Raw genomic sequence first — 16179 nt, 5'->3', positions numbered from 1 at the left:
CAGGTGGCGCTAAGCGCAAGGACCGGCATGAGGATCCCGGTTCGAGCCCCTGGCTCCCCACCTGCAGGGGAGTCGCTTCAAAGGCGGTGAAGCAGATCTGCAGGTGTCTGTCTTTCTCTCCTCTCTGTCTTCCCTATCTCTCTGTCCTATCCAACAGCGACGACATCAACTACAACAACGACAACAAGGGCAACAAAAGGGAAGATAAATTAAAAAATAATAATAATAATAATTCAGGTAAGTGAATTGGGTGATGACAATGAAGTGGTCAGATTGTTTCACTTCTTTTAAGACCACTTTACTGGAAAAATGTTGATTTTTCAAATATTTCTTGATAGCTTTTTAAAGAATGTGAGACTCTTAGGTTCTAGGCTTAGCAAGTAGCATCCTGCAGTGGTCATACACTGCAACAGGAAACACTGCAGGAAAAAGCAATTTTAGGGAGACAATAAAGCTTTAATTGTGGCTGACAGATGAGAATGCCTCATTAGACTCCCACAGAGAGATGTCAACACCAAGTTAGCCATGGAGACTGAAGTTAAAGGAGGGAGATCTGGATAAAGATAAGAACAGGTCTTAGGAGCTCATGTTTTTAGAGACAGGAGACTGGATTGCGTGATTTCATTTACCAGGCATCCAAGCAGGGGTTGTGATTACAAACTATTATAAAAGCTGAACACATAGCTACTGTTAAAAGGGGGGTGGGGGAGATGATAGTTCACCCAACAGAGTACACACATTACCATGCACGCGAACCCAGGTTTGAGTCCCCTGTGCCATGTGGGAGCAACACCTAAAGGGAAAGTTTCACATGTAGAGGAACAGTGCTGTAGTGTGTCTCCTCTCTCTTCCACTCTCTCTCCCTTAGTCTCTCATCCTTTATAAAAAAAAAAAAAATTAAAAGAGTTCATAGGGAGTGGTGGAATTGTGTAGGTGAAAACAGCCCACTGATAATCCCTGTGGGGGAAAAGTAAAGAAAGACTGAGGTACTCCATCCAGAGGGTAAGGAACAGAGGAAGAAATTACAACTAGTCAAGTGGAGAAAAATCGGCTTAGTAAGGTATCTTGGAGGAAAATATAAGCAAGAATGGAATGATCACTTGATGTGGACAGATCAAGTAAGATCACTAAGAAATGTCCAGAGGATTAATAACACAGAAGGCACAAGGGGCCTTAAGTCATTTTGCTGGAGTACTAGGATTAAAGTGAGTAACTGGATTCAGCAGAGAACAGAAGAATTATATAGATGATACTTAGAGAAGTTTTACTGCAAGGGTAAGAGAAGATAAACAGAAGCAGGTAGGGAAGTATGTAGAAGACTCTGAAGAGGGGCCAGGCAGTGGCACACCTAGTTAAGTACATACATCAGAGTGGACAAGTACCCAGGTTCAAGCCCCTGGTCTCTACCTGTGGGGGGAAAACTTCAAGTGGTGAAGGAGGGCTGCCAGGGTCTCCCTGTCTTTCCCTCTCAATTTCTATCTATATCCAATAATAAATAAAAATATAAAAAATAAAAACAATAAAAATAAAGAAGACTCTGAAGAAATAATGGGTGGAAAGACCCCTGGTTTCTGCTCTGGATAGTAAAGTGGACCTATTTGTCCATATTTTCTCCTGCTTAGAACTTTCTCAAAAAATATTCACTATACCTTGTGACAGGTGCTGAATACACAGAACTAAGTAAAAGATGGCCCATTTACTAAGAGAAAACAGCGGAACAATTTCTGTAGCAACAGTTGAATTCTAGGTTGCCTCTTAGAAGTGTTTCTGGGGCAATCTAGGCCATACTGTCCTTACCTCAAAAGGGAAACACATTTATATTACCAGGTTGATATGAAGATTTGATTTAAAGGGGGAAGAGATGGGGTCTAGCTTAGTGAGTAAAGTACACACCTTACAATGTGTGAGGCGTTCAGTTTGATTTCCAGCAACACATGGGAGCACCATGTCCACCATCACAAAGGAAGTAGTGGAGTGGTGCTTTGGTATCTTCCTCTTCCTCTTCAGAGTATGGGGAAAAAAGTGGAAAAAAAAAAAAAAGAATGTGGAAGGTACTCTGCCTAGTACAACTATTAAGGAACTATTAAATGACAACTATTAAGGAACTTTTTGAACAGTAGTATATTAAACTATAGGAGGAAATAGCAAAAATTTAGAGATGAGATAAAACGTTATCTGTAGAGAACTGAAAACAAGTGTCTAAACTTAAAACAAAGGACAAGATATCTAAAAGAAAAACCTCAGTAGGTAGTAGTAAGACCACAACAGCACATGTATCTGCATGTGGGGTAAAAGAGGGTTGCTGTAGTAAGATGTATAGTATAGATCAGATGTATTACTAATAACCTTAAACCAAAGCTGCACTAGCGAAGGAACAGATGAAGAAATCAAGTTATGGTGGTTGAAGAATGACTAGGCATAAAGCCATGGTAACAGTACAAACCACCCTGTTCAATGCTTGACGTCTCGTCACCCAATCTGGTCCCCTACGCCTGCACTGAACTTCTCTGTTCCAGTCTCTTGGAAGCAGAGCTGGCAGTCAGCTGAGGTAAAGAACAAACACCTCATCACAGAGCCCTGCGAGCGTCAACCTGGCTTTGACCTAGCACGTTATGATTGGGCCCTCCTCAATCGCTATCGAACAGGCCATGGTCGGTGCGCCGCTATGTTCCATCGCTGGGGAGCCAGAGACTACCCGAACTGCCCCTGCGGCTACAGACAATGACCCACATAGTCAATGACTGCCACCTCTCCAGATTCTGAGGAGGTCTCGAAACTTTACATCAGGCTCAACCTGATGCTGTTGACTGGCTACGGAAGAAGGGCAAACGCTAGAAGAAGAAGTACAAACCAATAGTCTGCAAAGAAAGGTAGATGAAGAAACCCTTGAAATATACAAGATGACCCAATGTGTGTGGAAAGAAATTTCTTACTATGTATTTATTTTTTAAAGATTTATAAGTTGGGAGGGGGGAGAGGAAGCCAGAGCACTACTTAAGCATATGTAGTCCCAGGGATTGAACTAGGGACCCCAAGTTTGCAAGTTTTCCCTATACCAAAAGAATAGGAAAGCTATGGGGAGGGGATGAGAGAGGGAGTTCTGGTGGTGGCAATTGTGTGGAGTTGTACCCCTCTTATCCTATGGTTTTTGTCAGTGTTTCCTTTTTATAAATTAAAAAAAAAATATATATATATATATATAATTAAAAAAAGGAACCTAAAAGGACCTAAGAGTCAGCTTTAAAGAAAACTCAAAGGAGGTTAAATAAAACTTGGATTATTTCACTGTTTTGCCTAAGGAAAAAAAAAAAAGCCTTTTCCTGCATTGAGTTCTCTAGCCAGTTATTTGGATAATAATCTAATAATCATACTTCATGTAATTATATTTATATAAATTAAACTTAGTATTAATTACGTTTATATAAATTAAACAGTATTAATTCTATATTAATGTATTAATTATATAAAATTCATTGGGAGACTGCTCCAGACATCTATTCCATTCTTGTGTTTAATTGCTACTTAAACTTTTTATACTACATATGGTCTTGCTTCCCTAGTTAGACTCTTATTCATTTATTTAAACGAGGGCAGCAGTGCTCAGTTCTGGTGTATGGTGGTGTGGGGGATTAAACCAGAATACAGAGCCTCAAGCAGAAAGTCTTTTGCATAACCATTATGCTATCTCCTCCACCCCCCATTAAAAGTAAACACAGTGGAGTACTTTGCATACTTAGCCTGGTGCTAAGTCACAGTTCAGAAAACCCATTCACTTATTCATGGTGATAAAGTTTAACAAACTCCCCACTTCAATCTCTGTAAACTCAACTCTCCTTTTCTATATATCTATATGTTTGTCTATGTCTGATGTAATCTTTATCAAAACAAACAATTTATAAGTCTGTCTTACCTACTGATAAGCTGTGTAGAACAGAGATTGTACATTAGTGGCCTCAGGGTTTAACATACAGCCTAATATAAAATATAAACAAATATAAACTGAAATCACCCAATTTTCAAACTTCAAGTTCACTATAAGACACTTTGCTTAGCTAATGTTGAAGTGGTAATCATTTTACAATGTATATCAAAAAATCATTAGTTTGCAACATATAGATATATTAAATCAACATTTGAATATCTTAAACTTATACTTAGTATGTCAATTATATCTTAATAAAACTGGAAAAGGACTAGACAGTATGCTCAGCATTGTAATGAGGTATCATTAGGTACTGAATTTTCCCTTCAGAAAGATAAACAAAGAAGAATTTTCCCTTCAGAAAGATAAACAAAGAAGCAACAACAAAATAAACAGTGAGATAAGTACTTTAAAGAACATTCTAGGGGGCCAGGCAATGGCACACGTGGTTAAGTGCACACACACTATAGTGTGCAAGGACCTGGGTTCAAGCCCCTGGTCCTTACCTGCAGGGAGAAGCTTCATGAGTGGTGAAATAGAGCTCTTTCACTATTCCCACCCCCCCTAATTTCTTTCTGTCTCTATCCAGTAATAAATAAAATAAATAAAAGAATAAATTTAAAAAGACGTCAATAAAAGGACATTCTAGCTCTTTGGAGTAAAAAAAAAGCATTCTAGATGTCAATGTGGTATGTGAAAGAAACTACACTTGAGAGCCTAAAAGAAACTAAATCAGACTTGGTCCACCTCTTCTGCCTTCTCTAGTGGATAAGCCATTTCCATCTTCCCCTTGTCTCCAAACTACATCCATGTGCATTTATTTTTTTTTTAGATAAGTGTTTATGTATAAGCTTCTGATTATAGACAAGAGGGCTGAAAATATTTCCAGACATGATAGGGAATAGAGAAGAGCAGAATTAGGATGTGCTTTAATGGAGAAAAAAGAGGATGGATATACTAACAGTTTACTTATTGCCACAAGTATAGACAAAAAAAGAAATGAAATAGAATAAATCCAAAAGGAAGTGATCAAAGATGTCATCAGTGAAGGGCTGGGGAGACAGTGTAATGATTATGGAAAAGATTTTAATGACTAAGGCTCTGAGGCCCCAGTACCACCATAAGCTAGACCTGAGCAGTACTCTGGTCTCTTTCATTTTTTTTTTTTAAAGATGCTATTAGTGAAATTGAAGGTAGAGGTTAGCTGTCTTTAATTATGCTCATGTCCTCTTGATTTCTCTGCAGTGGGTGAGGGAGGTACTGTCTCATAGAAACTATCTATTTGAAAAGGCCATTAAGCTATTTTACTACTCATTCACTTCCTAGAGCACCGTAATAGGTTCTGGACATCCCAAAGAGACATATCTAAATCTAAAAACAACTTTTATTTTGGGGTGATGGGAATGAAACACAGCTTGCCTAAGTTTGGTGACTTGAGTTATACTACAGCTAGAAGAAACATTAAAAAAAAAGGAGGAGTAGAAGGAGAAGGAATAGGAGGAGGTGAAGACGACGACTAAGCTGTGCTAACAGCTCGCCTATTAGGGAGCACACCTTACCAAGGGCGATGCCCTGGGTGAGAGCCTCAGAGCCATGGCACTGAGGAGAAGCCCCACAGATGGTGGAACAGTACCATGATACTCTGCCTTTTTCTGTCTCCCTGTATCTGAAATAAAAATTTAAAATGCATGAGTTTCTGGGAGAGGGAAAGGGAGATGGAGAGACTCAGAACTAGATATTGGAGAGGGACTCAGAACTAGATATTGGATCTAAAAGCCGACATGCTTAATATGACAACTGTCACAGGAGTGTTGGTAGCAGTGTTGTGGAGGTGGCTGAGCAGTGACCCGGTGCCTTATGAATTCATCACTACATGTGAAACTATCCAGGTGGATAGTATGTTTCTTAAAACAAAGCAAATTTAGGTGTCCAAAAAAGGGGGCACAAATAAAACTTAGTAAATGACTTTTAAAAACAGAATGGTATGTGACTTTGAAACATATTGGTTAAAAATTTAAGCCTTAAAAATAATGTCTGAAACTTTTAAGGGCCAGTACAAATGTGCAGCATTTAGTAGTTATTGAAACTCTATTTATATTCCTAAAATAGTCCCTTGAGGCTGATACAGCTTTATCTGTCTTTAAATGGATTGTTCTAGAGTCATTACTGCTCAAAATGATACTAATCACTTTAATTCTGACTAAAGAGACTATCAGGGCCATGCCAGATAAACTGCCAATCCAGCAATAGCCTTACTCTTCCAAGAAAAAGCCTTTGAGAAATACTCATAAATCCTACCTCTGACTCTGGGGATATTTCTTAGTTATATATAGTATAGGTAATATTTCAGTGAAGTAAGTTTTAACTGAAAATAAATTTAAAGTATCTTGGGGCCAGGCAGCGGCGCAACTGGTTAAGTGCATACATTGCACAAAGACCCAGGTTCAAGCCCCTGGTCTCCACCTGCAGGGGTGAAGCTTCACAAGTGGTGAAGCAGGGCTGCAGGTGTCTGTCTCTTTCTCTCTGTCTCTATCCAACAATAAATAAAAATAAATAATAAAAAATTTTAAGTATCTCTAGAAAGCTATTTAAGAGAAATATATATATTATCACCATGGCTTCACTGCTCCAGACTGACTTTTTTTAATGGTAGTTTTAATTACTGATTTACAAAATAACAGGAGTACAATTTCATACCATTCCCAACACCAGAGTTCTGTGTCCCCATTCCCTTCCTCCATTCGAAACTGAAGTGATTCTTCCAAGATCACAGATAGAGGTTGACTGTTTTTCCCATAACTACCTGTCTGTATATTTTTTTCCCCATGGTCCTGCCTTCTCTTCCATTTTAAGTCACAGCCACACCTAGTACTACTTTTGAGTGTCCAGAATGACTTTTTCAAAGAGGGACAGAAACAGAGAAAATAGGGAAAGATATCAAAGCACTAAAGTTTCCTCCAACATGGTGGGAACAGGTCTCAAATGTAGATTGCACACATGGCAACACAAGTATATCATTCAGGTGAGTTATTTCTCTGACCCTTAAAAAAGTATAAAATAAATAAAGGAAAATAAAAAAACACCTGATGGGGGGAGCTATTGGATGTCAGTGGGGTTTCACTGCTCCAAGTCAACTTTTTTTTTTTTTCCTTTCAGACAGAGACAGAGAAAGACAGAGTGAAAGACACAGTAGCACTGATTCTTCCCTCAGTACTGTAGGGGCCAGGCTTGGAAGCTGGGTCATGTCCTCAACAAAGCAAGCGCACTATCCATCCTTGTATGAATGTTATCTGTTTAAAATAATCAACTTACTCTTTAAACCCATGTGCTTTTAGTAATAGGTAATAAAAATACAGTAGTCAAATGTTATTGACAGTTTTCAAGTATATACCTAATGCAATCATTTTGTTTGTTTTTGCCTCCAGGGTTATCACTGGAGCTCAGTGCCAGCACTGCGAATTCTCCACTCTTGTTGGCAACCCCTCCCCATTTTATTTCGTAGGACAAAAAGAAATTAAGAGGGGTGGGGGAAATCTAAAGGGAAAGAGATACCTGCAGACCTACTTCACCACTTGTGAAACATCTCTGCTGTAGGTGGGAAGCAGGGGCTCAAACCTGGGTCCTTGCATATAGTACTATGTGCACATAATCTGGTGTGCCCAGCCCCCTGCAATCATATTTTTAACGTAGTGTATGTAAGCTGATTATCTTATGACCAGATAGCATTCATATAAGGATGTGTGAGTTTACGAGGAGTAAGTGGACTGGTGAAAATTCTTCAAGCTAGTCAGAAAAACACTGCTGAGAAATAAGGAATAAATTTAACAGAACACCCTTAGTTTGTCAAAAAAGTGCAAAACCATATAGAGGTTTCAAAATCAGATTTCTGGACTGGCATGATAGCTTACTTGGGTAGTGTACTTGCTTTGTTGAGGATATGACCTGTACAAGTCCACTGCTCCTGGTAGAACCTTTCCCCACTCTAAAAATGAAGAGAGGAAGAGATACAGAGAAAGGAAAAGAGCAACACTGCTTCACTGCTTGTGAAGCTTTGTGTGCTTTTCCATGTAGTGCCCAGGGGCCCAAACTCAGGTTCTCGAGCAAGGTAAAGTGTGCACTCCATCAGATGAGTCATCTCCTGGCCCCTGGACTAGTAATTATTCAGCTATCCACAGGGAATACATTTTTTTTTTAAATTTTAATTATTCCCTTTTGTTGCCCTTGTTGTTTTACTGTTGTAGTTGATGTCATCGTTGTTGGATAGGACAGAGAGAAATGGAGAGGGGAGAGGAAGAGAGAGGGGGAGAGAAAGATAGACACCTGAAGAGCTGCTTCACTGCCTGTGAAGCGACTCCCCTGTAGGTGGGGAGGGAATAAAATTTAATGGAAATGCATTCATAGTTGTTCTAAAAGGGAAGTCACAAAACTCTATTTTTAATATATTAATAGTTTAGATGGTAACCCAATTGCTGTAATGAGTTTTAAATTTTCTAATTAAAGTTGCTTAAGATATACTTTTTAGTAAATACTTTTAAAGTAAAATAACTGAGAGTTCCCATTTTTGTGGTTAATTAAAAGTGGGGTTCAAATTCCAAACTCTTGGTCAGAGAGATAGTTCATCAGGTAAGGTGCCATCGGCACTGCCCAGGTTCATGTCCTATCACCACCCAGGAGGTGCTATTGCAACAGTAAAAGCTTTGCTACTGTGGTTATCTGTTAAAACAGTGGCCCACAGTGGGGAAATATATGTATGAGGCCCTGGTTACACACACATGTATCTTCTTTATATCCAATGTACTAAGGTTGTGTGATCTGAGAGAAATCTCCCTGCTTATTTTATGTCTCAATTTCATCATCTACTCAAGGGGAAAAGTAGTAGTACCTATCTCAGAAGGTTGGTCTGATGATTAAAAGAAATCTAATCAGGGACTAGGAGGTGGCTCACCTGGTAGAAAATACACATTACCATGTGCAAGGATCCAGGCTTGAATCCAAGGCTATCACATAGGAGTGCCTGCAGAAGGGAAGCTTCACAAGCAGTGGAGCAGTGTTGTGGTGTCTCTCCTCCTCTTTCTATCTCTCTCCCTCTGTCTTTCACTCTCTATTTTAAAAAAAAGGAAAATAAGTCTTATCTTTATATAGCACCAAACAGTGCTACACAAAATAAATATCCAGTAGCTATGTGCTGCTATTGTTGTTGATCTTGATTTTATTGTTCAGAGCAATAATAACCAATTTTCTTCTCTTACTGGGGGGCTCAGTTTAGCAAAGTCAAAAGTGATAAAATGAGACTTTTTTATAAAGACAGTCATGATTCTTAAGATATCAATCACTAATACACTGTAACATTTTTTTCTTTCATGTGCCTAAAAGGAAATTAAAAATTAGAAACATAAAAACAATTTTACTGGGCTATCAATACAGAGTCACCTACCTGTGCAACTCTTCTGTTTTGTCCTCAGTTGGACCTACGATTAGTAAACAATGGCGAAGGACAGCTGCCATGACACGGAATTGATGAGAATCACTCTATGACAAATGTAAAAAAAAAAAAAAAAAAAAAAAAGAAAAACCAGGGGTTAAATGTCTTAATGATGGAATCTGGTGCGTATACTACATCCCTAAGAAACGTATGGCCATTCTGTACCCCAAAATAGCCATTCTTATACCACACATGGTAGAAATAAAGAGAGAGAGTGTGAGTATGAGTGTGTGTGTGTGTGTGTGTGTGTGTGTGTGTGTGTGTGTGTAGAGAGAGAGAATCAGTCAGACCAAAGCACAGTATTTTAAACAGTGCTGGGAACTGAATTCAGGGTCCCCAAAACAAAAGATCTGTACTCTACTACTGAGTCACCTGTCAGCCCCCAAAGTCAGGGTATTCTAGGAAGAATTCTCAAGACAATACTAAATGAATAGCTGTTGTCTAAAACGAACAGGTACAACCACCCTCCAGATGTTTATCTGTTCCCATAAGGCATATGAGGGAGAGACACAATCAGCACTTTTATGCACTACCCATTGTCTTATATTAAGACTCACTTTAGAGGCTGAGGAGACAGTATAGTAGTCCCAGCACCATCATAAACTAAAGCTAAGCAGTGCTCTGTTTTTTTTTTTCTTTCTGTATCTATCGCTCATTAATATAAAATAAAATTAAAATGTTTTAAAAGAGACTCAGTTCAACCAGGGATCTCTTCCATTTCCAGGAGGTCTAGATTCTTTGGTTCTATAATATGCTCCAATTTGCCAGTCAATATAAAAGTCCAAACAGATGGAATGCTATCACCTATTTTAATAGTGGGTTGTTCATCCTTCATAGTCTCAGCTCTCAACTTCTACTGCAGCTGGGAGGGGCTCACTGTTCTGGGCCAACACTTTCAAGTAGCAAGAGAAAGCCACACAAAGAGATTCCACAGTTCACGCAGTGCTGTAGAGATTCCAACTTGGATGATGCACATGGCAGAGCAGCTGGTGGCTTCCCAGGTGAGCTATCTTTATCTCTTAACTTGCTAAGGCAATAGATTAAAATCTACATTTTATCAATTTAAATTTTTAAATTATTTGTGACAGAGAGAGAACCAGAGTATCACTCTGGCACACAAAATGCTGGAGATTGAACTCAGGATACCATGACCCAGAGTCCAACATTCCACCCACTGTGCCACCTCCCAGGCTACTAACTTAATTTTAATAAATCTTCTAAGCCCCTAGATCTCCAGATCTTATTCATAGTTCCTGCAGATCTAACAGAAGTGATGACCAAGTAACTTGGGTATAAATTTCCGGTTTTTCTCCAATGTAGACTTACTGGTAGTATAAAGAAAATCAGAGAGAAGGCAAATAGTAGGAAATAAATGAAATGTGGCTTACCCTCCTTCCTTATTTTTAGTAAGATCTTGGATCACTGCAATTTTTAAAATATTTTTATTTATTATTGGATAGAGAGAAAGACAGAAATTGAGAGGAGGGGGAGACAGGGAAAGAGACAGAAACACCTGCAACTCTGCTTCACCGCTTGTGAAGTTTTCCCCCTGCAGGTGGGGACCAGGGGCTTGAACCTGGGTCCTTGCGCACATTAGCGTGTATTAATGCACTGTAATTTCTTTGATTGTCTGCACCTTTCTTCTATCAAGAGTTTTAGTAATACTAAATGATCTTACTCATGGGTGGGATTTTAGAAATAGAGGAAAAAACAGTGAAATTTTAACTTGCTAGGATCTACTTCAGCAGATCCAAGGACTCCAGGGTGGGGGTGGTTGTTTGAGGGTCCATAGCTATAATACAGGAAAATGACAAGTGAGTTGAGGGTGCACTATGATGACACATTATCATGGAAAAGAATAAACTGTGCATGTGATAATATCCTTGTAAATCACTTTCTTCCAATAAAGTAATTAAATAAAAGTAAACTTTAAAGCCATGAAATTGGTGAGAATTATGAAGAAGTTCTAAACATGCTAGACTTTAGCAAAGCTAATATTACCTCCAACTTATTTGAAGAATTCTAGTGTATATGACTGGTTTCAAGTCTCTCTAGAGTGAAATATATTCTATATATTGGTTATAAATATACCAGCCCTTCTAGCAAGTTTTTTTTTAATAATAATATCTAGTAAACCATTCAGGGGACACTTTTACTATTCATAATGTGGGTAACAATATTTTCAAAGCCAACACCATTATGTGTAGATATAGAAGAAACAGACTCACTGCCACAATGAGAAAAGCACTGCACTTGGGAGGGAGTCAGGATTCTAGGTTGGGATTTCCTAGCCAGAGTTTCCTTAGATGTATCTATACAAACACTTGTTAGGATTATATACGAACTAAAGATGAAATACTCAAAAGTGTTAACTACTCTGAATATTCAGAGACAGTAGAAGGTGAGGTGAAAAAGATGAGGGAATAAAGAAACAAAAGGTGAGACTGAGAAGAGTAGGAATGAGTGATAACAAAATATGTGTTATGTAAGAATGACAGGGACAAGGACACAACTAAGACTGGCAGGGTTACAATGAATGTTTGTCCCATTTGTCAACCATCTTCAAATGCCAAATCAAAATTCCCTTACATGTAAATATACCTTTACTTGCCCCAAATTCTTTACTTGCCTCAAATTACAAGAAGTTCTGTGAAACCCATGGGAAATTCATTCACTACTCAAGTCATTTTTCTTGGTTTATAAAATTAGGAATGCACTACCTTTTGAACTATATTTTCCTTTGATGTTTTTCATGATAAGCCTCTTGTAAAACTATCCATTAAATGGAGCCTATCTCATTTCCCTCTTGTCCAAGCATTGATAACACGAACTTCCACATTGTATCCTATGACTGACCTCATAAATTCACTAAATTTATTGATTTATTCAAAATAATAATTATTAAAGTACTTGACTGTTTATCTCTACTCCTGGCGTGACTGATTCTTTTTCATCCTCTAACTCTTAGTAAAAGTACCTTCACAGAGAAGCTTGATCAATGCAACTCCTACATGTCACTTCTGATCAAGTAGTTAAAGCAACAACAACAAAAAAATAACCTGAAAACTTGCCAAATTACAACTGGGATTTCAGATGAAACTCACTTAGCAACAGGTAGTGACAGGCACTCATAGTCACTATAAAGAACAGGGGTGAGGAGAGTGTCTCAGGACTTAGAAGCCATTCTTAATGGCAGCTGGAGTCATCTTGGTAGCCATGCAGCAAAGCACATTGCTGTTAGGAAGGTACGAAATTACTAGGCACTTAGCCTGTGAATCCTGTTGAACTGTCTCAAGGGTGGCTAGGTGGTGGCACACCCAGTTGAGTGCACATGTTACCATACACAAGGATGCAGGTTCAAGCCTCACCTCCCCACCAGCAGTAGCAGAGCTTCATGAGTGGTGAGGGCTATCTGCAGGTGTTTCCCTTTAGCTATATAGGCCCCCTTTTCAATTTCTTTCTGTCTTATCTAAAAAGAAAGGAAAATTGTTAAAAAAAAAAAAATAAAAAAAAAAAAGGAAAAAATGGCCACATCTATAGACATCTCATCTTTAACAAAGGTGCCCAGACTATTAAATGGGGAAAAGGACAGTGTCTTCAACAAATGGTGTTGAAAAAACTGAGTTGAAACATGCAGAAAAATGAAACTGAACTACTGTATTTCACCAAACACAAAAGTAATTTCAAATGGATCAAGGACTTGGATATCAGACTAGAAACTATCAAATACTTAGAGGAAAATATTGGCAGAACTCTTTTCCACCTAAATTTTAAAAGCATCTTCAACAAAACTAATCCAATTACAAAAGACTAAAACAAAACAAAAAAACAAAACAAAACAATGGACTACATCAAATTAAAAAGCTTCTGCACTGCTCAAGATACTACCACCCAAACAAAGACTCCTTACAGAATGGGAGAAGATCTTTATATACCATACATCAGACAAGAGGCTAATAACCAAAATATATAAGGAGCTCACCAAACTCATCAACAAAAAAATGACCCCATCCAAAATTACAAAGAGGATATGAACAGAATATTCATCACAGAATAGATCCAAAAGTTCAACAAATATATGCTCCAAGTCATTGATCATCACAGAAATGTAAATAAAGACAACAATGAGATACCACCTTCACTCCAGTGAGAATGTCATACATCAGAAAAGGTAGCAGCAACAAATGCTGGAGAAGTTGTGGGGACAAAGGGACCTTCCTGCACTGCTGGTGGGAATGTCAATTGGTCCAACCCCTGTGGAGAGTAGTCAACCTGATTCCTCCTAGGCAAACAACTTTACAATATGTCCTGGAACCCCATCTCTCCAGAGCCCTGCCCTATCTTCCCAGTAGGGGAAGATAGAAACAGGCTGGGAGTATGAATCGACCTGCCAATGCCCATGTTTAATGGAGAAGTGATTATAGAAGCCAGACCTTCTGCACCCCATAATGATCCTGGGTCCATACTCCCAGAGAGATACAGAATAGGGAAGTTTCCAATAAAGGGGTTGGGATATGGAACTCTGGTGGTGGGAAATGTGTGGAATTTTACCCCTCTTATCCTACAGTTTTGTCGTTATTTTCTTATTTTTATTTTATAAATAAAATTTTTTTAAAAATGAAAATTTTCAACTAGCTTGACACTGTATATAATCTTGTATTATAAAAGTTTTACTCTGGGGGCCAGGTAGTAACACAGCGGGTTAAGCTTACGTAATGCTAAGTGAAAAAAATGGCTAAGAATCTCAGTTAGAGGCCTTGGCTTCCCACCTACAGGAGGCTCCCCTGCCTGCAGTGAAGCAGGTCTGTAGGTGTCTTTATTCCTCCATCTTCACCTCCTCTCTCGATTTCTCTGTCATATCCAACAATAGCAGCAATGGCAACAATAACAACAGCAAGGGCAACAAAATGGGGCAAAAGGCCTATAGTAGCAGTGGAGGCATAGTGCAGGCACAGAGCCCCAACGATAACCCTGGAGGGAAAAAAAAAAAAGTTTTACTCTAGCAGAAGAAAAAACTCTGGTCCTTCATCATATTTAGGTTAAAGCGAAACTACTAAATACATTAAAATTTCTCCATCCTACACATAATGAACACTTGAAATGTTTCTAGTCTGAGACTACTGAAGAGTGATTTTATAAGTATTATGTTTTCACGTTTATTGGTTTGCTAGGTAACAAGGCATATATGTATGCCTAGTTTTAAAAGGCACTACCAAAAAGTGTATCAAGGTGTTTACACCAATTTTATCTTAATCACTGACTCTACAGCTATGCCAACACTTTGTGCTGTCAATATTTTTAACTTTGGTCATTTTAGATATATATGTTATCAATGGTCTCATGATCTTAACATACTTTCCTGATGACTAGTAATGTTGAACAACTTGTTATATGTCTGTTGGTCATTTGGACAGCCTTATTGACTGTGGATTTGTAGGGCTCATTAATACATTTTGGATAAAAATATTCTATTGCACATATCTGCTCCCACCTGGTAGATTACCTATTCCATTTTCTTCTCTTGGTGAACTAATTTTAATTTGTGAATTTTTCATGTTTGATATTTATTTGGTCCTATTTGAGAATTTCTGTCTACTTTGAAATGTGTCTTGTTCATGATAAATTCATGAAGATAATCCATTCTAAAAACTTTATATTTTCATCTTTTATATTTAGTTCTTGTATGCATCTCCTTTTTGTGGCATAAGGTAGAAAAATAGCTGTGGTAAAGGTAAGCAAAAGGGCTTAGTGTAAAATGAAGTGTGAAATAAAATGCTATGAGAAGTATGGCTAAGAGAGAAAGAGTGCTTCACTTTTTATAGAATTGAGATAAAACTCTCCTTAGCAAATTTCATAAATCGTTGTGAAGTAGTCTCTATTTAGTCTTTCTCTGAAGCATTGATGGATTGTTCAAAGCTTTGAATGAAAAGATGTGAAAAGTTCTTTTTCCAAACAAAATAAAAACTCCCAGTTTACACAACAGAAAAAAACCCAATATTACAATAGACAAATATGTAATTAAGAAATGAAGGCTGTAGGGCCAGGGAGACAGTTTAATAGTTGTGCAAAAAGTTTTCATACCTGAGGCTCCATAGTCCCAGAATTGAGCAATGCTCTAGTCTCTGTGTCTTTTTCCCTTTCTTTACTTCTCTCATTAAAATAAAATAAGATGAAATAAAATTGTTACAATAAAAAAGAAATGAAGGCTGTATTATGAGAGCATGATGAATTACCTGAGATTTGATCTCATTTAGTGACACATTAATGTCCACTATCACAGCAAAACTTTTCTTGCTTTCTTTTTCTTCTCTCTGTTCTTGAGGTACTTTAACCTCTTATTTTGAGACACTATCAATCATTTCAAAGTAGGGAATACTAGTGCTCTAAAGATATCAAGACTAAGATTATGGAGCAAGTAAATGACAGCTGTATAGACTATGTATAATGCTTTAAAAGAGCAATTATATTTAATGCCTTCAACATCTTTGTAAGACCAAAACATTAGCTCCACTTGACAGATAAGAACATTGATGATCAGAGTTTAAATTATTTAGGGAAAGTCACACTGTAGAATAACCAATCAATCGTTGGTATGCTTCTAATTCTGCTTCTAAAAACCCCTTCTGTTTCATTTGGTTTAATCCCCCCTGCTTAACACTGCATTCTATTTACATAACCACTGTATTCTATTTACATAACCACTGCATGGCATTGGTTTAATCCCCACTGGTTCATGATGTCTTTTTGCTCCGCCCCCTCTCCTTGTCACACCCTG

General features: G+C 38.0%; 1 protein-coding gene across 10 annotated transcripts in view; it reads right to left on the bottom strand.

Annotated features, from left to right (window-relative positions):
* The window catches only part of RIC8B (RIC8 guanine nucleotide exchange factor B), a 116340-nt gene that overhangs the window by 50268 nt on the left and 49893 nt on the right, over nt 1-16179 (bottom strand). For all 10 annotated transcript variants that reach the window (XR_009550689.1, XR_009550691.1, XR_009550690.1 and 7 more), the window contains exon 4: nt 9357-9451. Coding sequence is in view for 2 of the 10 variants with exons in the window: in XM_016185058.2 (XP_016040544.1) it covers nt 9357-9451 (95 nt within the window). In the remaining 8 variants the exon portion in view is untranslated. The remainder of the gene's footprint in view (nt 1-9356; nt 9452-16179) is intronic.

Source organism: Erinaceus europaeus, chromosome 7 (genome assembly GCF_950295315.1).
Source record: "Erinaceus europaeus chromosome 7, mEriEur2.1, whole genome shotgun sequence".
Lineage (NCBI taxonomy): Eukaryota > Metazoa > Chordata > Mammalia > Eulipotyphla > Erinaceidae > Erinaceus > Erinaceus europaeus.
The sequence above is the reverse complement of the archived record's forward strand: the minus strand, read 5'-3'. Positions and strand labels throughout refer to the sequence as shown.